At 37.6% G+C, this 23,692-nt stretch overlaps 1 protein-coding gene across 7 annotated transcripts in view; it reads right to left on the bottom strand.

Moving 5' to 3' along the window:
- Nucleotides 1-23,692, bottom strand: part of atp2b3b (ATPase plasma membrane Ca2+ transporting 3b) — a 59,530-nt gene that overhangs the window by 4,236 nt on the left and 31,602 nt on the right. The window contains exons 7-22 of one of the 7 annotated variants that reach the window (XM_084428076.1): nucleotides 22,934-22,990; nucleotides 22,554-22,595; nucleotides 21,827-21,991; nucleotides 20,492-20,706; nucleotides 20,032-20,274; nucleotides 18,969-19,210; nucleotides 18,639-18,873; nucleotides 18,381-18,560; nucleotides 18,177-18,264; nucleotides 17,467-17,573; nucleotides 17,014-17,205; nucleotides 16,042-16,255; nucleotides 15,585-15,796; nucleotides 14,516-14,623; nucleotides 12,007-12,189; nucleotides 8,532-8,618 (exon numbers count right to left, since the gene is read on the bottom strand). In XM_084428076.1, coding sequence (XP_084284202.1) covers nucleotides 8,532-8,618; nucleotides 12,007-12,189; nucleotides 14,516-14,623; nucleotides 15,585-15,796; nucleotides 16,042-16,255; nucleotides 17,014-17,205; nucleotides 17,467-17,573; nucleotides 18,177-18,264; nucleotides 18,381-18,560; nucleotides 18,639-18,873; nucleotides 18,969-19,210; nucleotides 20,032-20,274; nucleotides 20,492-20,706; nucleotides 21,827-21,991; nucleotides 22,554-22,595; nucleotides 22,934-22,990 — 2,570 coding nt within the window. Of the gene's footprint in view, nucleotides 1-8,464; nucleotides 8,619-12,006; nucleotides 12,190-14,515; nucleotides 14,624-15,584; nucleotides 15,797-16,041; nucleotides 16,256-17,013; nucleotides 17,206-17,466; nucleotides 17,574-18,176; nucleotides 18,265-18,380; nucleotides 18,561-18,638; nucleotides 18,874-18,968; nucleotides 19,211-20,031; nucleotides 20,275-20,491; nucleotides 20,707-21,826; nucleotides 21,992-22,553; nucleotides 22,596-22,933; nucleotides 22,991-23,692 lie in introns of all 7 variants that reach the window. The other 6 variants (XM_084428073.1, XM_084428070.1, XM_084428074.1 and 3 more) reach the window with 6 other exon arrangements.

Raw genomic sequence — 23,692 nt, 5'->3', positions numbered from 1 at the left:
AACAGAGTGGGAGAAGTGAAGACAGAGAGAGGGTTGAGACAGAGGAGGGTGGGAGCAAAGAAATCTCTCAGTACATGTGTGATGGAAAAGACCTGAAACACTGTAGAACCTGTTCTGAACATGCCTTACAATGCACAGACAGCTCAAGATCAGGTTGCAGCAAAAATTTTAATTAGGTAGCTACAGTAATGATTTTATTTTAGTACTTAAAGGTACAATGTGCAATTTCTAGTGGGAACAAACAGAATTGCAAATAATTGGGACATCACTGGGACTTCCACTGTTTGTATCACTCTGTGCCTGTGTTTGCGCGTAACCATTGGCTGAACGTCTGATAGATATGGCACAAAATAAGACACACTGGAGTTTCAAAGTCATTATCTGATTGGTCGCATTCTTCAGGATTTCCGGAAAACGCGCATGTGGCGATTTTAAAGGTGCAGTTAGCTACTTCTGAGAAACACTGTTGATATTTGATCCTCCGCAACCAAAATGCACAAACACGCAATGCAAGAGTGGAAGCAAAATAACGCTTCTTGAAAAATAAAGCATAGACGACGAACAAACGACAAGAACAAAAAATGAACATACAGCACACAAGAGTATATACAAGCAAGAGTTCAATGTTAGTTGCCAGCAGCACACCAGTTCCATACAAACAATGACACTCAAAAATGTCCTGTTACTATAGCTAATGTTACAACAACAGCATATCTTGGTTCTGTGAAACATAGCAAAACCAATGTTACTCACGTATGGAGCAGAAACAACGCAACATTGGCGTCCGGTTTCAGGTCTCTCCAGCGCTGGAAACGTGGGTCCTAAAGCTCTTGCCTGATCATAACTCTTCTTTTTCCAGTGATATTCCTCTGACCTTTTCTCTTTTGTAATGTCTCTCAGCCATCTCTCTTTCTACAGTCTTTCTTCAAATCTTCCTCTTGCTCACTCTCTCTCTCCTCCCCCATCATGAGTGTATACGCCCCCTACTGCTGATTGTCTACAAGTGTGTTGTGGTGCTCGGTCTGATCCACTTTCAACAGCGTTTTTCAGAAATCGCTTACTGCACCTTTAACGGCCATCTGGAATCAAAGCCGCCGTGAAGCCAAACCTCATGGAAGAAAAAAGCCATAGTTTACAACTGTGACAATGAGCGCTTATCAGGACAACTAAACGCTGAATTTTCAACATTTTTGGAGACTGCTGCGCCACTGTTGCAGTAAATTTGCACAACGTTCTTGGATTGATTTATTGGTTGCACTCTGGTCTGTAATTGTAGGGACATTGACTTTACATTTTCACTCCCCTAAACATGATGCTGAACAAAACAAACTGTCATTGGCTACTTTGCATGTCAGTCAGGCGGCCTCTTGGGCGGTCCTTGGCCAATGAAAGCTGCTATGAAGTCCAGACCTTCTGCCGTCAGTCTGATTACGTAAGACTAGTGCATACCAGACAGACTGTCAGTGTGTCAAGCCACTAAGTATGCTTCAGTTTTGACTTGAACGTTAAAGTCCAACATATACTGCGGTTTTTACGCAAATGCTTAAGCCCACAATATACTTTAGTTTTGATGCAAATGCCTTTCAAAGTATACTTAATTTGATAGTGTGCACAAAGACAGGTGCTAAACACATCCACACTAGAGGATTTCTTCCTTGTTTGTGTCTGCGTTATTTCTCTCAAAAAGTTATTAACGATAAAAATGTCTTCGTTTTAAAACTCCCCTCACAAAAGCGCTCATCAATGCAGGTGTCTGTTGTTGAAGTCTTATGTAGTTTTTTGTTGTTCCATCTCCTCCGTTTCTAGGGAACAAACTAATTAATGTAAAAAATTCAAGGCTCGTGTGTGAGCCGAGTATACAAAGCATGTGCAAAAAATCCTGCCGCGCGCGTACAGTAAGTGTGTACTATGCTAGGCATATCCTAGTGTACAAGTAAAAACTGAAGTGTACTTTGGCTGGTTGTGGTGGTGATTTTTCAGTGACTCTTTCAGTGAATTTTTCAGTGACCTGTCTTTGTGAGTAATTGAATCATTCATTCAAACAATTTAAACAAACACACTGATTCATTCAGGATTGTTGCTTGAGACACAATGGTTAATCCTGCTGCTTGTGTGGAACTATTTCTGTTGGTGGAGCAAAAATAGGCAACATAACTGGTCAAATTTGGTCTTAAATGTAAGTTTCTTAATTTTAAATTCTTATTTATTGAAAAAAAATAAAATAAAATACTTGCAATCATGCAGTTCTGTGCTGGTCTGGTCTGAATATTAGCATTCTTGATTGTATGATATTCCTTATTAGGTCAGGATTTATTACGTTGCCCCTTACACACTAAACAAAACACTTAACCCATTGAATTCATTCATCAACAACATGTTTTTTCCCCTTTTGCCATCTACCAGTGCATGATGTCCCTGACCACATCTCATGCCATAGGTTGAGCCAATGATACACCACTCAAACAAACAGATTGCAATTCTGTTTTAGGCATTTACACTGCAGAAATTACACAATGCACATTTCTGATTTAGAGTCTAATACCTATAAACTAAGGCTTTACACTTAAGTTGTGCAACCAGATCTTAAGAGTTTCTCAAAGAAAGACAGATGATAAACAAAATTAAACCAAATATAAGACACAGGAAATTAACCCAAGCTGTCAGTTCACAGTTATCACTCAAAAATAAAGGTGATGGACATTCTCATAAACTCAACACAGAAAACAGACCAGGCCTCAAACAAACAGATGAATGAAAGCACAAAGTACCAAACAGATAGTCAATTCAGAACATATGCCATGTGTGTATATTGACCTATTAGTATTGAAAACTTAAGTAGTGATGATGAAAGAAAGACGAAAGAAAGGAGGATGTCTTGATACACACATAGACACACAGCCAATGGAAGAAACAATGCATAAGGATCTGCCACAAAGTGCTAAGCAAAGGGGATGTGATGACTAGACAGATGCATAACTGGGGGTCCGGCTGGTGGGATGGAGGCAGGACACACACAGTGATGCACTATGCGGTGCTCTTTGACTTCCTCCTCATTGGTACTAGCAGCATTAACAATGACAATGAGGCAATGCCACTTTAGTAATGTGATCGTGATGTCATGACAGAAGCCATGGAGACAACATGCGTAATGAGGCCATCAGCCAATGATGTCAATGCCAATGAGTGAAAATAGGTCATAAGCTGTAAATATATACTGTTGCTGAGATGTATTAAATATCGAATGATCTGTAATCTTATCTATGGCTTTATCTGTCTTCCTGATCAGCAAACTGAGTTTTATTCCAGTTTGTATTATACTGTCACGATTTACATTATAATAATAATAATAATAATACATAATATATAAAACATATGGGTGTTTCTTCAATCATGAGCATTTTTAGGAAATAAACTCCCTTAAAACATCCTTTTTTTTTGAGAGGCATTAATATTTCCACCACATCTCAAGTTATGTTTTGTTTTAAATAACATTCTGTGGAATAAACACATTTATTGGAAGTTTTTTTAATCAATTTTTTGGATAACAAGAAATTTGAAATAATGCACAATAATAATATTCTGATCACATTACAATCTCAAGCAGTATCTTTACTGACATTGTTGTCTCTTTGCAATTTTGCGCAAAAAAAGTTATTATTAGTGTTAAAAATTGCAGGTGAAATTATGCTACAACTGAGGGACAGATGTATAAAAATCTAAAATGAATGTTGACAATAAATATTGAAATGTACTATGATTATTCCCATCCTTGTTTAGGTTATAGTAAAAAAAATATATATATATATATATATACACATTTTTTAAACCTGTTGGTTTTTAATAATAAAAAAAAAAAGTGCCCATAGTTGAAGAAACACCCACAGACGGATGATCTACAGATGTAAGGTCGCTCTAGTAGGCTTATGTATATGATAAATTGCTTCACAGGTTCAGATTACACTGACTGCCAGAGGATAAATTATAAAATTTCAAGAGACATCATCTAGATGGATGATGATGACTTCTCTGAGACTAGTCACTTCCTGGCACTGAGCCATTGATTACATGACACCAACTGGTGTGACAGAAGACCTTAACAAGCACTATCACACTGACAAGAACAGAGCAGGCACAATAAACAAGGTCCCAGCATCTCTGGTTTCTGCAAAAGTCACCTTATCAGCACAAATGGATAACACCTCTGTAGTGTCATAGGCCTGAAATTGAATTTTGCTTGCTATCTCGGTAAGGGCTACTATTCTGGATTAGTGTTCAGATGACACATTCAGTAGTGGATGGTTAGAGAGGTGTGAAAAAGCACATTCAGTGAGAGAGATTGAGAGTGCGAGCATCTTTTGGCATGCAGCAGAGCAGTTGAGTGCAGATGACAGACACAGAGAAGAGTAGCTGAAGAGCGTTGATGAGATCTGCCTCGGTCTATATGCAGAGAAAAGGAGGAGGAGGAGGACAGGAACCAATCAGAAAGCAAAACGCTCATTCCAGTGCAGCTGTCTCGTTGTCGTGTTACAGGGACAGAAACAATGAAAGTCGAGGTCAAACTCAAAAACTTGAATGCATGATGGGGTAAGCAGTCAGGCTCATGCTGTAAGAGTAAATCAAAAGCAGCTGGAGCACATATACACACGCGTCTCTCGTGTGTGTATATATATATATATATATTCAGAAGGAAGGAGATTTGAGAGTGCAATCCTTTGCTGTGGCCACAGGCCGGTGCAGCCCATCCCAACCCCCATTTCAACACTCACCCAGCAAAGGAAAAGAAGCTAAAATGACCAAGAAAGAATTTACAAGAGACAAAACAAACAAACAAACAAACAGGAAGGGACGGTCAAGCATTTGGTTTAGTGCTTATCTGTTTTTCCAAAGAGCCTGTTTGTTGAGAAAAAGTCATGCAAATCTGAATTGAGAAATTGTTTGTTTTCATTTTTGTTCTTTTGTTCTTTTTTTTGCATGGATACAGGTAAACGTTCGAGTATATCGCCCACTTTTGGGAAATGTGTGTTTGTTTAAAACTGATTGAGTTTTTTTTTCTTTCTTTTTTTTTCTTTGCTCTGGATGTTAGCATGTCAGATTACTATCCACTGTCTCCCCCACGGTGTCCTTCAAAGAAAAAAAAAAAAGCTTGATGGAAAAACTTTATCATTAAAACAAACTTCTTTACTCAACAAATATTTCCCAAAGATGTCTGAAATGAAAATAGAGCTACATAGAAAGACTTGAAGCAGACAAAGTGACAAGATGCAGGAAAGGAGAGGAAGTAGTTAACAAAGCAGTGATGAAATGATGACTGTAAAAATACATTCAGAGAGGTTTATGCATAAAGATTGTGACACGTTAAAGAGCAATCTATTTCACTCTTGATAAATGGTAAATAATGAAACTGGACAAAAATTAGAGTGAATTATTAAATTTGACATCATTTCTATTTAGAAATGACTGCAAAGTGCTTTAAAGAGTGCTTTCAGAGTCCATTTAGAGAAATACAAATCATACTATGAATACTGTTCTGTTGGATTTTATATTAATGCAATTCAACTCAAAACTGAACTTGAATTTTTCTACACTTTTCTAAACTCCAAACGCTGAGTCATTTTTTTTATAGCAATATGTGTATTTTGTATTTATATTCTTTTTTCCTAATATGACTAATGCTTTATCTCACATATTGTCATCTTGAATAATTTAACTATAGTGATCTTTATGCATTATTACGCACTGCTTAAAATGCTCTGTATAATCTGATGGCAGAATTCACACAGTGACAGAGACTATGAATATGATTATTTTTATCAGATGGTAGTAATCAAAGCTAGGAAAACTTTAACAAATTAACGTCACTTGGATCTTCCCACTTTGATAAACTGACTCTTACTGATCTGTTTTAGGCAGTAAACCATTACCATACAAGGCAAATGCTTGAGCAAATGAGTGAGATAAACATGAATCTATCAGTGGCAGCACTGCGCCTCTTCTGGACCTCTGGGTTACAGTGTAAACCCATCTTACAAAACCTAAAATGAAAACAAACTTGATCCGTAGATCTGTCACATTTTTTTAAACAAACATCTGTGTGTGGGTGAGACAGCTGTGAGGAGGGGGGGAGGGGAACGCATGTTTTTGGAGAGCTGTGATGAATGATTGACCTAATAAAGTGTTTTCTTCTCTGAAGAGCTACATCCCTGGAGTGAAATCATTTTTAAAGATATTTACTTATGATGTATTAACATATACATCACAAAGGATATCACACACTAACATCAACTAAATGTTTTTGTAGTCTTATTTCTAACATGAGGTTGACAGAATGATGTTTAAAGAAAAAAGTTAATGTTTGGTTGACAAATCTCAGTCAAAGTCAAAGAAAATTAGCGTGAGAACAAGGATTAAGAGATGTATAGAGCTGAAAAAAAAGACTAAGTGAGTAGAGTGGCACATGTCACCCACATAAGCACAGTACACACACACAGAGAGTGAAAAAATGTGATGACAAATGTACAGATACACATGAAGCACGACACAGAGCAGTCAACCGCAATGAAATATGGTAACATTTCTTGCCTGAAATAAAAAAATACCACAAAGATGGAGAAATAGCTGGGGAAAAAAATCTAGTATTGATAAAGAATCAGTTAGTCCACTAACTCCAGAAAAAGAAAACATACTGTACACCTATAAGTTCTTAAAATCTTAATAAAAGAACTATTAGAGTTATTTGGGTTTTTTGGGTTCAAAATAAGTTACAAATCGGTTCACTCAAATTATAATTTCATCATCATTTATTCACCCTCATGCCGTTCCAAACCTGTATGATTTTATTTCTTTCGTTGAACACAAAACTGTCCAAGCCCAAACTCAAGATTTTCAGTGTTTAATTACTATTATAATGCTTTTAAAGAAACTCTCACTGTATGGAAGAGCAGTGTGAACATTCTTCAAAACATATTATTTTGTGTTCCGCATATGAAAGAAAGCCATACAGGTTTGGAACGACGTGAGGATGAGTAAATGTATTTTTAGGACAAAATTGACATTTTTGACTTGACTATCACTCCGCTTTGTTTTTAAAATAAGTTGATATTATTTTCACCAGCGTGACACAGATGCTATCAATAGAGCTGAACTTGTTTTAAACCCTTGTTTTGATTCCTTTAAAGAATGATATCTAGACATATGGTAATGTACTACTTTGATAGAAAAATGAAAGACTTGTTTGTTAGTTTAGAAGAGTTTAGAAGATGCCTACAGAGGAGAGAACAGGAGATAGGTAAAAAATAGATTTGAGCCATGAACCGTGTGAATCATGGGACAGAGAAAAAGATTTTGAGGATCTGTGGAAGGGGAGATGCAGTCAGAAGCACAGAGACATTAGAGGAAGCTTTCACACAGTCTCATGATGGAAAATACAAGATGCATTATCTGGAAAAAAGTAATAGAGGGAAAGAGAATGGAAGAGAGAGAGAGAGAGAGAGAGACAGAGAGAAATGTCAGAGGGAGAAGAACCTTATAGGGCTTATACTCGAAGGTTTACCCCTGTGTAGGCTCAAAAGCCATAGCAGTGCAGCACATTGACTACCTCTGCTTACTGTAAAACCTCATCTTTTTTAGCAAACCACGCTTGACAACAGAAGCCTCTCGGAAAATAAATGAATGCCATGTACTCTCTGTATTCTCTCTGTGGATGTTTGGACTAAATGCAGGTTCAACACCGGAGCATTAATCAATGTCCAGAGATTTATTATAAAGTAAATTATTTAATTGAAGTATTACATGCAGTCATGCAATTATTTACTTTACGTTAATCATCTATAGATCTCTGTGATGCAGTTAAAATAATATTGTCTCAACCAATCGCATGGGATTGGGGGAGGGACTATGTGTTTGTCCAACCGATGGTTTATGCTCATGAAATTTGATCACTTACTATTTTTGCAATCCCATTTGCTCAAAACAACACTTCAGCTTTAAAAAAATAAACCAGATTTTTTTTACACATTCTGTTGTAGAGTATCGGTTTAGTTTTAGACAGAGAGAAGACAGAGAACGGCTTATCGAGAAACAGGGATTTGAAAACAAAACCAACACCTTCAGACAACAAAGAGGAACCCAACAGCAAGAGAAAAGGCCCGACACAGCAAGACAGCACACAGAGATCGAGAGAAGGAGAGGAGGGACTCGGGAAGGAGACACAAACGGCGGCCCATAGAGAATCAGTCAAAGCCAGACAGGCTATCTTGCAAAGAGCCACTCAATCACAGAGAGACGACTACAGAGAAGGTTTCAAATACAGAACAGAATTTCCACGGCACACACGGTGGGGTGTTGCATGTGCTGCTGTGTGTGTGAGAAGGAATGCCTGGTGCATGTGTGAGTGTGTTTGTGAGAGATCATGTTTTGTGAGTGTTTAAAGTGTGTCTGACACAGGTAGGGAAAGCAGGGAACTCACTCCCGGGAGCGGCGCTTGCATTGGCAGTGGAGAGAACTACATGAGTGGGGGTAGAAATATTGGTTACGTCATGGAGCTGGCTGAGCACTGAGGATCGACGTCTCACTGCACCCTGAAACGAACCACTTCTCTTGAACGTACTCACTACCTCCATCTGCAGGAGAGAGAGAGAACCACATCATATACACACTTCACAGTAAGAAAGAGAGAGAGAGAGAGAGAGAGAAAGAGGAAGGAGGGAGCAGAGCGAGAAGAAAATATGCTTGTGATTATACAACCGGTAGGAGTTAGAAAGCTAAGTTGGCATTGTGTACTAAGGGGTACATCTTTTAACATTAAGGGATAGTTCACCCAAAAATGAAAATTCTGTCATTATTTACTTCCCCAGGTGTCATTCAAACCCATATGAGGTTATTTTTTTTTTGCTATGGAACACAATTTTTTGTTCCTCACACAAAGCTGTTGAATGGCTACTCTGAATTGAGTTGTATGGACCACTGTTATGCTGCTTTTATGGTGTTTTTGTCCTTTTTTTAAGCTGCAAAGATGTGGTCACTATGAACTAACATAACTATTCTTCAAAATGTCTCTATTTGTGTTCTACAGAAGAAAGAAAGTCACACATGGAACAACATGAGGATGAGTAAATGATGAGTAAAAGGTTTCATTTTTGGGTGAACTATCCCTTTTAAGACCTGCAACCAGGATCAAGATGGAATCAAAATTGACCCAAATTAATTTCTTAGAACACAGTCTTGGTCTTATTAAGATTATGCATATATTACAAGTCTTTATGATCTTTCATCAAAATGTAGTAACTTGCTCTGCCACTAAAACATCTTTTCGCTGACCACCAAGAACTGTCACATTAAGACGTCTTTCACACGATTCAATAATTTCCCATAAAATAAAATAAATCTTTAATATGACCTTCACTCAAGAATAAGTAAATTGTTTTGCAAACGTTCACTCTAAAGAAACACACACACTTAATTTGTCAGTTAATTTTTAGGATTATGTTACCCTTTTCCCCCCCACAAATATTGAGAACGGATGTCATTGCGGTATTGTTTTGTTTCTAAATGGCTCCTTTAAGTGCTCAAATAGACACAAGATAAGTTCTCAAAATATCATTTTGCAATAAAAGCTTACAACAAATGGATATCTCTGCAACCACACCAGACACCACCTGAAATGTTTCACTTTTCTAAAACTCACTGAATCAATTTTACATGCGAGTTGAACCAGGCCAAACCAAAATGGGAAATGCCGTAAGAATTTGCAATCATCTTGCGTAAGACCTCATTGATAATTAATCTGCAAATACCCTGTGTCAAAAACACAACACTGAGAAATGGAGGTGCTCTTCTCAGTGGAGCCATGCTGGATGAAAGCCGTGATTAGATTAGGCTGACTGATGATATGAGGCCAGCCACTATAATGTGTGTCGTGTTTTGCCTACTCAGTGTCCAGCAGTGAGGGAATCGATGGAAACCTTGTAAGAAGCTTTACAAGCACTTCAGCAATCTATACCGGGCACTCCAAATTTTAAAGAAATATCTTTATAATGCACTACCATCCCATCAAGTCAGCTCACTGATGGTAAATATTAGCAAGAACATGGCCAAAAAGAGTGAGTGCTAGATTGGACTGAGCATATAAGTGCTAGCATGTGCATGTGCTTTGAGAGCATTAAATCTCTTTCTGAAGTTGCAGCGCCATAAAACAACGGGCATCACGGCCCACTTACTCTATACATCAGATAAACTTCATTGTCATTTATGTGCCTACTAGCGTAGTTCTGCTCAGGAAAAAAAATGGCAAAGAAAGTCCACCACAATAGATCCTTCAACAAAAGTCATGTATAGAGTCCGGACTGAGAACTACGACTAGCATTAGTACAGTTCCACTCAAGGAAATTCATTCAGCATTGGCCTCAAATCAAACTACTTCAGTAATTAGAAAAAAACAACAACACCAACAATAACCCTGTGAGCTGAGGTTCCGTGAATTGTAGAGAAAGAGATAGTGAAAAGGAATGGACAGAGAAACAAGAGAGTATAATAAACATTTGGTTAATTATAGATAACAGATTTTCAGCAGAGCCTTTGAAATGAGCAAAATATAAAAGGCAATATGCACAAATATACTAGACACATGACCAAGTTCAAGTAACAATAAGTCTAATTCTAATAATTCTAATCTACTCTTCTCACCAAAGTCTCCAAATTATTGCAACTAAGGTGGACACATTTATTATAATAATACAAGCCTTGATGCGGAAGTCTCAAATTCAGCAAGAATAAATTACTTTTATTCAGCGAGGACGCATTCAATTGATCAAAAGTGACAGTTCAGACATTTATAATGTAACAAAAGATTTGTATTTCAAATAAATGCTGTTCTTTTAAACTGATTCATCAAAGAATCCTGAGAAAAATGTATGACGGTTCCCACAAAAACTGTATAATAATATTGATAATAATATGAAATGTTTCTTGAGCATCAAATAGGCTGACAATTCAGCTTTGCCTTTACTTACTATATTAAACTAGAAAAGTTATTTTAAATAGTAAAAATATCTGACAATATTACTGTTGTTTTTTTATCAAATAAATGCAACCGTGCACTGTAAAAAATTTGATTGCTGTGATTATTTATCACAACTTAAAATTCAAAATTAGAAGAAATAATGTCTTGTTTCAGCTTTAAAAAGTATGTGTTCGTGCTTGACTTAAAACTAAGTTAAGTTGGATATTTATCAAAAAAAATTTAATCTGTTATAACTAATTGCAGCAATTTTTTTTTACAGTGTGCTGAGCATAAGAGAGCTTTAAAAAACGTACTGAGTCTAAACTTTTGAACCCCAAATTTCATACTTTACATTATAATGTTGTGGTGTCTAAATTCACTTTTAGAATTTAAACGAATTTAAATTTACTTAGACAAAAAAAGTATAGAACTTTAATATCAACCACAACATAACAGCAGTTATCAGCTTATCGCATTGGCCAGATCTTTAAAATCGGCGCATCCCTACAGTCAAACATTGTTCAGATCCTCATCAAATCTATAAAGCAACATTCTCAAGTCCCATGCAGCGCGCCAGGATGCGACTGATTCTATGCTGTGACTCTGAGGCAAATGAGTTACTAAGCAATAAATTAGGACTTTAAAGGACTCAAGTTACATAATAGAGTGACAAAACAGAGCTCTGAGCACGGGAGGGGGGAATGTTATAGATTCTTGTTAGGGGAAATCTATACTCATTTAGAGAGGGTCCCAAAAGTGGGCAGCAGAGACAGAGATAGAGTAGCGAAGGAGAGGAGGAAAGGGAAAAGGAAAAGGCAAGGATGAGCTAATGTTGGTGACTCAGAGAGGGTCTAGAGGGAGAAGAGGACAAAACCAAAGGAAAAGCAAAAGAGCATTCTTTGAAGAGACTAGTTCTACTGTCTGTGGAAATGATCTTATGTGACTAGTGCTCTAACTAGCTCTACCACAGCGATTGGCTGATCAGAGGTAAGGGGTCTCATGCACAGCACCTGAGTCTGGATACGGTTAAGGCCTCTAAACCAGAGGATCTGCCCCCTGCGTAGCTCTCTCTCAGCATGGTCGATCTCCTCCTCGTCCTCGGCCAGCTCGTCCTCAGTCATATCGTCTGTCCCCCGCCCCTGGCCCGCCTCCTTCAGACACTTCAGGTGACTAGTGGGCACTGTGGCGATCACCTGAGATGAAGAGGAGAATTAGTTTAAGAGGAGTGGAATGACCGATATGACTGTGGCCATTGGTCGATATACAGTAGATAAAAATACGTAGACATCCCTTCTAATTAAAAGTGCTGCCATTCTGGAACTTCGGTCAGATTTAGCCACTGAATTAGCCACGCCCCCTCATTCCAAAGCCCCGCCCTACAAAGATAAAGCTGAGATTCTCAAAAGCATATATTGATCACTGGAATAAATTACATTTTAAAACGTATTAACAAAGAAAATGGCTATTAAAATAGAAAACTATTTTAAATTGTAATAATAATTCACAATGTTACTGTTTTTGCTGTATTTTTGATCAAACAAGTGCAGCCTTGTTGAGCAGGAGAAAAAAAAAATCTTTCTGACCCCAATTTTTTGAATGGTCGTATATTGGACATTTACTGTAACTGTGAGTGCTCCTTTTCCAAATTTCATCCAGTACAATTATAATAATGTAATTTTTTGATAAATTCACTTTTAGTATTTAAAACAACTGATTTTTGTTTCATTTTACATTTATTTAGACAATATCTAAATATTTTTACTCACCCTCAAGTTGATCTAAACCTATATACATTTCTTTCTTCTTCCGAACACAAAAGATATTTTGAAGAATGTCAGTATGAGCCCCATTGATTTCCATAGTATTTTTTTCTACATACTATGGAGGTCAATGGGGCCCATCAACTGTTTTGTTACACATATTCTTCAAAATATATTCTTTTGTGTTCAGCAGAAGAAAGAAATTCATACAAGTTTGGAACGACTTGAGTAAATGATGACTTTTTTTTGTTGAACTATTAAGTTGCATGATCCACTTCATCTACCAAGCTCTAAGCTTCCTGCTGCCCATATATGGACTGCCCTGCGAATATGCAAAATGATTGACAAGCAGAAAGTACTTTTAAAAAACTTGGTTTTGAGTAGTTAAAGAGTCTGTTTTCACATAATATCTGTCAGGTAATAGGGATATTTTCTGAGTACCATTTTATTAAAAATCGCTTTAACGGTTTGCATACATACAACCAAATAGCACGTCCACCAATAAAATGCTGTATTGAGTCTGGTGTGGAAGAACTTGAACCCAACTGAACACCCGTGGGATGAATTTGGGATGAGCCAGACCTCATTACCCAACATCAGTGCCTGACCTCAATGATGCTCTTGTGTCTTAATGGGAGCAAATTCACACAGCTATATTCCAACATCTAGTAGAAAACAAGCCTTCCCTGAAGTATAGAAGCTGTTATAGCAATAAAAGGAGTACTAACTCCAAATTAATGTTTCTTGGTTTGAAATTAAATGCATATGGCACATGTGAGTGTTGAGTGGGTATCCACATATTTTTGGCAATGTGCTGTCCCTTACAAAAAAAGTGTGCTATTAGTATAGTTCTTATAAACAAAAAATAAGAAAGTATACTTTCAATCTACTTATTATGTACGTCTTATAAATATCCTTAAAATTACATTTAAGAATACTTGACATATACTGACAGAAAGTCTAAGTATATTTAGCCTATACTTGTACTCAATCTTTTGATCTAAATACTTAAAAGAATAATTAAGTGTTCTAAGTATACTTGGCTTGTAATGGTTTACTCTTTTCATTGAGTAGCCTATTAAATATAATTTTTTCCACATAGATTTACTTATTTACTTAAAGAAAATATGTTCCTAATTCTGAGAATGTGAATTTTTGTGTAGTCCACTGGAAGCGTACATAGTCAATGGCTGAATCTGAAATCGCCCCCTAAACCCTCATTCACTATTACCTACATTAGTACACTAACACTTGAAGGAGTGGATGAAAAGTAGTGAGCGAATTCGGACAGTCGTTGAGCGTACATCGGTTGTACATTCGTCATTGCAGTGCAATGTGGGATTGAATAAGTGCACTCAATAACGTCCACAATGGTTTCAGACACCACTAAAAATGGCTGTCCCCTCAAATATTCTGCTGGTGCTGGCTGTCAAATAAAAATAAAATAAAAAACGCTGGCAGGGAAAGATTTGAAGTACAGTTAAAGATATATTTCATGTATAAAAATGAATACCTGTTCATATGTGACAAGGCAGGATTACCACTTGGGTTTATCAGGCAATATGGCACAGTTATCAGCTGATGCAATAATCTTAAAATAGTCAAATATCAGCCGATTAATCAGGTTCTTTTGGGGAATAAAATGTCATATCTGTGAGAATTTTGAAGATCTTAAACTTGATGAAATATTCTACACCTTCAGTCAGACAATGTTTGATAGTCGCTCTCCTTATTCGTTCTTTGACTCTTACTCTCCTACCTGACCCCACAGCAGCTCTCCAACTCCCACGAAGAGGCACCACAGCCATTGCTCCATATTGAGAGGGGCACAACTGAAGGGCTTGCCCCCAAACTGCACAATCACAATCTGCACACAGATCAACAGCAAACAAGCAAACACCATCAACACTCAGCACAGTGTTGCATCAGTCACCTGCTCGTGTTACCTTTCATTCAACCTCATGGAGTCCCAGATGCAATTTCTTTTGGGGGGAATATCTGTTAAATGGATTTAAGAGTTTCCAAACAAATTAAGAGCAAACTTCGCCCCACAGCCGATTTCATAGGTAAACTAAATTTCAAAAAAAGTTCAGACTTCACAAATTCAGTTCAGATCTGATCGTGACAAACAGCAATACTATCTTTAAGGTTGTGCTACCAACACTATGCTAAGGTTAAGGTGAGGGTTTGGGTTTAGTATTTACAGTATTTAATATATGAAAGAATCAGCTGTGGGGCGGGATTCGGCTTTTCTGGTTTAAAATGTTCTGGTTTATTCGTAGCTGCAAGCATTATCAAATTAATCAAAATTTACTGAGTACTGAGTACCAGAGTACTGATAGTGCATGCAAAGTGGATTTGCTTTCGCAGAGCAGAAACCATCGTCTTCTCGAAATGTCGATAACATGAAGCAAACTCTTCCAGGCCTCAGCTACAACTACAATGTCTGAGGGCTGGTCAAAGCATACATTGATTACTGATTATAACTCCATTCATCCATTCACTTTGATCTGTGAAACTTTGGGGACCTTTTACATTCGCAAACCGCTATAATACACACTACATGAAAGGTAATATCCCAAAAAAACATAATGGGGTACTTTAATAAATTAATTCAAGATGTATTCTCTGAAAAGTAGTCTTAATATCTTCAAATAAATTCATTTAAATGTTTTTTAAGGGCAAACAATACAAAAATGCAGTGTATTTAATAAACTAACACACAGGGGTGAGAGATATTCCAAACTTTGTTAATGACGGCGTTCAGATTCTGCAGAAATCTGGAGGGCCTGCTCATGGAGCACAACATGAACTACAGTAGCTCTGACCTGCACTCCAAATGTTCCCAGAACAATGCTGCAGAAGATAGGGTTCCCGAAGATGCCGTCGAACACGTTCCTTTCGCCGTGAATCTTGCGAGCGTTGATCTCGTTGAAGAGCTGCATCAGGACAAATGTATTGAAGATGATGGTGTAGTGTTCAGATGGAGGGGAGTGTAAGGGTGCATTACGGCCGCAGTCGATGTTGAAGATTTTCTCTCCTTAGGATAAAAGAGATGAAAGCATTTGTATTAAACAGTTCTTAAAAAAGGTGCACTCAGTATGCACTCATTGTTTCCCCCTTTAGATCACTCATTTATGCTTTTATTGCTCTCATTTGTATTTTTTCTTTAACAAATGCATCTGCTAAATGTTAAGTTTCTGCTAAATCAGTAAAGTTTTTTCCTAAATTAATATATAAATAATGCAAAACAACACATATTGATCCTTAAACTCTTTGTCCTACCGACAAACAGCAGGGTGAAGATGATGACGAGCTGATAGACTCCATGACCCAGGATGTTCTTCATCATTGTGAGCGAGATGAGAGGGTTGTTGCGGCCGTAAGGTTTCCTAAGCAGCAGGGCTTCAGTGGGCGGCTCAGTGGCAAGAGCCAAAGAGGCAAATGTGTCCATGATCAGATTGACCCACAACATTTGTACAGCTTTTAGTGGGGAGTCCTACACACAAACACAGATTACAGATGAAGGTACTGAACTACTCTTTTTACCAGTGAAGAGTATGCAGTAACACCAGCCTCCAGCAGGGGGCTCAGTGTCTGATTTAACTGCAGCTTTCTTTAGCTATGAGCTTGAGAGGTGCAATGCAGTCAGTTCCCCTAACCTGCATGACACAGAGCTATCAGCGATCTTTCACATTTACTGCAACTCTATGGGCTAAGACAAATGACACTGATCCAAGGAGTAGATTTAGGGGGGGCACGCAATGTTTAAAGTGAGGGAACTGCCCTTGCCCTGCCTTATCATTTGTTTTAAACCAACATTGAATTTTTTTTTAATGGAATATTGCAGTACTTTCCCTGTACTTTCATTTTTTCCCCTTGTAATCTTTAATCAAAACAACTCCCCCCTCCCTCTTGCAGTGGCATTTCTTCTCTTCTCTGTTGATGTGTTTACTGGCGCAAGGGCAGGACAACCTGTCACTCACATGAGATCGACAAATAGCAAACCATAACAATCCAACAATGGGCAAAATCACGCCCTACATTTGTTCTGCTTTGAGTCATTATACTCAGAGACAGGTCACAGTATTTAAACTATAAATATGACATAAAACTTAAAAATGTAAATAAAAAATATAAAATTAAAATATAAAAGTTGAAGTTGAAATACTAAATATTAAAAGGTAATTTGAAAAATGCACAATACTATATTTGCATATTAATAATCCTAAAATAACAGTGGTGTACGTGTGTTACCTGTGTAATGCAGGCCCCAGTGAAAGCTACGATGACGGCCACTACATTGACAGTAAGCTGAAACTGCAGGAACTTGGAGATGCTGTCATACACATTTCTCCCCCACATGACAGCTTTCACAATGCTGGAGAAGTTATCATCGGTCAGGATGATGTCAGAGGCTTCTTTAGCTACATCGGTACCTGCTATACCCTAGAGACAGCAAGAAAGACAAAGAGAAAGAGATTTAGGGAATGCATGCATCTAATTTTATGCAATTTAATGCATCTTAGTTTTTATTCACTAGAAATCTTCCTATGTTATCATACAGCCTTGTTGGATGAACATGATATAAGTGGAGCTTCTAATAAATCAATATTCATCTCTCATCATTACTCATCTCTTAACAACCTCTTGGATGGGAGGATGAATACATGAATAGATTAGAGGGAGGTGTTCATCAGATGTGCTTACCATCGCAAAGCCCACATCTGCCTTCTTGAGAGCCGGTCCGTCATTGGTCCCATCACCAGTTACGGCCACCACCTGTCTCTGCTCCAACACAGTGCTGTCAATGATGCCTACACAATGGCATCATCACCCAACAAACAATTACAAGCAAGCACACAACCTTGACCAATCACTGAATACAACTGCTGTCACCACAGAACATTAATTCATCCGTCTGATACATTTTAATTGTATGACTGTACGTGCAGCCTACTAAATTTGCATACATTGTAAAAACACTAAAGCAAAAGCACCAGTAACAGTTTGGACACACTTGACTGAATTTACACTACTGATCAAAAGTTTTGGGGTTAGTGATTATTTATTAATTTTTTAAGAAATTATTATTTTTATTCAGCAAGAATGCATTTGATTGATCAAATATGACACAGTAAAGACACTAAAAAAAGATTTCTGTAACACTTTAGAATACTGTTCCATAATTAATGAATAACTACACAGGAACAAATGAGTAACACAATATTACAGTTCTAGTAACTTTCTAATCACTATAAAGAAACTCTTTTGAACTTTCTGAATAAACTGAATAAAAAAATATAAGTATAAATATTATAATATAATATTTGTTTAGCAATTTTGGACACTATATAAGTCCCATACTTTAAGATTCAAGTGAGTCTGGGTATGATGAGTAGATGGAAAGAGTGTCTCACCTTTTACAAGAGTGTGTTTGTCTGTGGGGGAGGAACGCGCCAGGACTCTGAGCTTGGGCCAGATCTTATCAATCCTCTCCTGCTCAATCTATAACACAAACACACACACACACACACGCACGTACACAAAGCATGGACATCCATGATTCAGTTTAGTCTATATTGGTTTTGTGCTGAGATGTCCAAGATTCAATTTCCACAAACCTCTCCTTTCTCATTCCTGATTCTTCGGTTGAACTCTTTCCCGTCCAAGCACAGAAAGTCATCCCCAGGCTGAATGATGCCACACTTGGCAGCAATGGCTCGTGCTGTGTTGATGTTGTCGCCGGTGACCATGCGCACAGTGATGCCTGCCCTCTGACACTTCAGAATGGCATCAGGGACCTGTGGGAGGAGCGGAAAAAAGGCTCGAAAATAGAAAACGCACTTCGATGATACAGAATACATGTTCTCTCTACATACCTCAGGTCGAACGGGATCCTCAATCCCGACGACAGCGATGCAGCTCAGCTCGGTGACAATTTCAGCTTCATTTTCCCAGTCAGGCTCGGGGTCACAGGGAAGATCACGATAACCGATGCAGATGGTTCGCAGGCCTTCACATGCCATGGGCTCGATCACTTTCTTCACCATCTCATCTCGGTCCCGTGGCTTGAAGTTTCGTGCTTCACCGTTGGAACCAAGTATGGAGGAACACCTGAGGTAGAAGAGAAAGCAGGGAGGTCAAAAGAGGTCTACAATGACAACCAACAAAAGAAGTACATTTCCTAGATCTTGTCGTGCTTTACTCACTTTTTCAGAAGGATCTCAGAGGCTCCTTTGCTGTAGAGCCGGAAGTTTCCATCCGGCATCTGCACCACCGTGCTCATTGACTTGCGTACAGAGTTGAAAGTGTAGACTTTGTAGATCTTCTCCTCTGGGATCTGCTCTCTCACAGGGACGTAGTCTCTCTTCAAGTCCAGCAGGAAGCCCAGCAAACCACACTCTGTCTTATTACCAACCTGCTTGGGCAGACCCCCTTCCACATCCGGAGGCTGAAAGAGAATTGAAATGAAGCAAGGGACACAGATAAGACAAAATGAAAAAAGTTGAACTAGAAATGTTTCTATTTATATTTGGCAACCGAGTGCGACTGTGAATTTTTTATAGTGTAATGGTGCTTACCGGCTGAAAAAAACACATCTTACACCAGCCTAAGCTAGCAGGCTGGTTTCCCAGCCTGTACTGTAAAAAATGTTTTTAATCTTAACAATAAAATAACTGTAAAAATGCTACGGTAAAAACGTGTTAATTGATTAATGCCAAGTTAGCTTACTATATACTGTATGGTGAAAAACTCTAATATATCCAACCAGACATTTTAAATAATTTACAGTAAAATACTTAAATGTACAGACGTTGGAAGTAAAAATTAACAGTCATTTTATAATTTACAGTGAAAAACCATAAACTGATATTCCCAGAATTCCCAGCACGAGACTTTGCATTTGATTGTATTTTGTTTAGTCAGTTATGTTTCTTGTTAGTTTTTGTTATCAGTTAGATACATTTAGGTTTAGTGTTATATTTTATGTTGTTTATTGTATTATTTCAGTATCGTGTGTTACAATGATAGAATTCTACATTTGAGAATATTAGTATATATATTAAATATTAGTGTTTACTTCAGTTTATGGAAAAGCTACTTGTGATGAATTTAAGGTAAGATTCTGGCAAACACAGCTGGCGTTGTTTTTTTTTTTTTTTTACCATAAACTTCACAATTATTATTATTTTTTTAAAATATCGACCAGGCTGAACCAGCTAAAATTAACAGTTTTTTTCAGCAGGATTTTCACAATATCCAATCTCTCACCAGGATCTTGGAGGTATAGGCGCAATTGATTGATATGGCATTGACAAGCGTTTCTAGGGTGTTGGGGTTGATCTGGCTGGGGTCCGGGATCTCCCGGTAGTGCTGGTCATTTAGATAGGCCTGCACTACAGTCATGCGGTTGGTGGTGAGGGTGCCGGTCTTGTCGGAGCAGATGGCAGTGGCATTGCCCATTGTCTCACAGGCATCCAAGTGACGTACTAGGTTATTGTCCTTCATCATTTTCTGAATTAACAACAGTAGAAGATTTGGATGATGAGAAAAAAAAACTGTGTTGACAAAAGCAATACATGCTTAAAATATTACATAAACCAAAACAAAAAGAAAAAGAAAAAAATGTGTTTGTTTTGTTCAAATTTGCTTATGTAATAAGCTATGTTAGCTCTACAATACATTTGATTTGCTGAATACACACACGCACTGTGCACCTGGTCTCTCTCACCTTAACTGAATAGGCCAGGGAGATGGTTACAGCAAGGGGAAGACCCTCAGGCACAGCTACCACCAGCACAGTCACACCAATGATAAAGAATTTGACAAAATACTGCACGTAGATGGGCGTGCACTCTGGCATCCAGGGACGCCCCTCCACCACAAACGTCTCGATCACAAAGTACAGCACCAGGATGATAACTGTAATGGCCGACATCACAAGACCTACAAAAAACAACAACTAAATTATCCTCAGGATACTATTTTCTATTAATATTATGTATGATTGCAGCTTTCAGAATGACTTCAGTGATGGGGTAACATGTGTTACGCAATCAATCTATTGACCGTAAATACCAAAAAAGTATTTTTTTATTATCAAAGTTACATCACAACAATATCTGATTAACTTATTTATATTTTTAATGTATTATTATTAAACTTAAAAAAAATAGGGGTAAGCTTTAACCTTTTTTTCAAGAATTAAAAAGGCAATTTTTCACATGCAAAAGGTAACTTATTGTATTACTTTCCATAAAAAGTAACAAACACATTTAGTTAGCACTTCCACTAAATTAATGGTAAGCAAAATGGTTTACATTCCATAAAAAGACTGAAACACTAAAACAATTATTGAGTGCTTCCTCTCGGTTTACAGGGTGAAAATGTAGCACAAAAGTAACTTAACATCCGACTTAACATATAAAGTAAAATTGTCATGCATTTAGTCAGCACTTCCAATCAGTTAATGGTAAGAAAATGTAACAAAAGCAACACAATGTGTTACATTTCATGAAAGGTAACAATGAAACACAATTAGTGAGTGCTTCCTCTCACTTAAGAGTGAGAAAATGTAGCACAGAAATGTAACAATGTAATTCAATCAGTCAGCACTTTCACCTGATTATTGGTGAGAAAATGTAACACAAAAGTAACAATGTGTTACATTCCATAAAATGTAACAATGTAATTAGCAAGTACTCTTAACATTGAGAAAATGTTACAAAATGTAACATTACTTTCCATAAAAAAGGAACAAAGAAACACGATTAATCAGCACTTCCATTCCATTAATCAATGGTGTGAATATGTAAAAAGTAACAGTGTAACACATTTAGCGAGTGGTTCCTCTCAGAACACAATTTTACCTTTTCTAAGAAGTTACGGAATATTGTAACACTAGTTTTAAAAGTAACATTCTCCAACACTGAGTATATATATTTGTATGAGGATGAAAATAAAAAACAATAGGATCAGCACAGTAGCGTCTGAGTGTGTCAGAGTGAGGTGATTTATCTTTCCATATGATATCACCTCGTAATTGGCCACATGAAGTCCCACGCACCTGCTTTGCCAATCTGTACAGCCAGTTTGGTGAGTTTGCCCTGCAGTACAGACTTCTCCTTCTTGGGCACGCTAGATTTTTTCTTCTCTCTCTCCTCCACTTCTCCACCCTCCGCACTCTTCAGAGGCTGCATCTCCATGGCAACGGCTCCATCCTGCTTTTTGGCTGGTGGGCGGGACATGAGTTAGCGTCACTACATATGGACAACAAATCTGTCGTGTCACAACTCAGAGGCATCGTGAGAGGCCTCCGGCATGAACGAGACTCAAAGCTCTGAATATCTTCATGCCACACATCAAATATTTCAGCAGTTATGCTCAAAGTGCCATACACACATACACTGGACACACAACGAAGGAAAGCAAGACAAATGTGGACAAGCACAGCATAAATACTGACATCGGTTAGAGTCAGAACACAGAAGCATCGCCCCTTTCAAGTTCTATTCGGCGAAATGTGTTTGGGTGCTTTTCCTCGACACCAGAAACAATGAACTACAGTTACAATGCACAGGAAGCAGTCGTCATGTATGCCGTTGAGCACAAGAGTGTGTTTCTGCCTCTTTATGTATGTAGCTGTGTGCATACATGGTATTAACGCTTAGATTTCCCGTAGCTGTCCTTATACAGCAACAGCATTGCTGAGGAGTCCACAGAAATTTTCCACAACAAGAAAATAATTAACCCCTCATTCTCTTCATTCATCTATTCTACTATCCCTGTGGTACCTTTATTCTGATTGGTCTCCACAGCTGCCTCTGGCTGCTTGCCTGTGAGAGAGAAAGACAGACAGAGAGAGATAGAGAGAGAGAGATAGAGGGGGAACAAGGGAATAAAAAGCGACAGACAGAGACAGAATGAGAGACAGGGCACACAGTGTTCTTGAGTGGGGAAAATGAGAGCGCACAGAACTATGAAAACAGACACACAAACAAACGGCACACACATTGAACTGCGCTCTTTAACTATAACATGTTAAACCTGTGAATACACACCACAATTCTGGGCTAATCCGTCTCTATACAGTGCTAACTGTAGTCATTTCATCTACGCTGAAGGTGTTCAGTAACTCCATTGGACTCAAACAACAGGGCTGTGGATTACGTACCATTGGTGATGCCGCTTGGTTTGGCCATAGTTGTTGTGAGTGTGTTACTACTGTCCTCTGATTGGATGGTGAAACAAAAGGATAATGCGGGTTTGGAGGGGGGAGGTCGTGGGAAATTTTTAGGATTGGGTGGTGGTAGAGTTAAGAAAAAAAAGAGAAATCAATGATGATCATGTTGTATTAAGGGGAAATTGAAAAAAAGTTGCATGTAGTTGCATACAGTATGATATTTAAAGTACTGAGATCACTGTCCTGCAGTGCAACTTTCCTGCAAGACTATTTTGCTTCATCTAAAAGATTTTTCCTAATTCTTGTATAACAAATATTATTAGGGCTGTCAATGTTCTAGTTAAATTTGTAAATTAGTAATCTAGTTAATTTAGTGTATTATCAGCAAAGACTCAAGAGCAACAAAATGCAGGGGTCTTAAGAGGTGTTTTTAACTACAAATATATATAGTGGGCTTTTCTCCACAAATATTTATATATGCGATTAATTGTGATTAATTTGATTTAGCCTATAAATTTAAATACTTTTTTCTTTTATTGATTTTAATTATACATGTAGTTTTGATGCCCTATCAGTTAAGACACAACATAGAATATTTGTATTTAAAGTAATAAAAATCACAAGATTGCAAAAATGTGATAAAAAAATGATAAATAAATAAATAATTTAAATAATTGCTGACCACTTATTGCACCTAAAATATACACTATCTCTTATACATTCACATAGATTTTTTAAATGGTGAATAAA

Source organism: Rutilus rutilus (assembly GCF_951802725.1).
Source record: "Rutilus rutilus genome assembly, chromosome: 13".
Taxonomy (NCBI): Eukaryota; Metazoa; Chordata; class Actinopteri; order Cypriniformes; family Leuciscidae; genus Rutilus; species Rutilus rutilus.
This window is presented reverse-complemented; position numbering and strand designations above follow the sequence as displayed.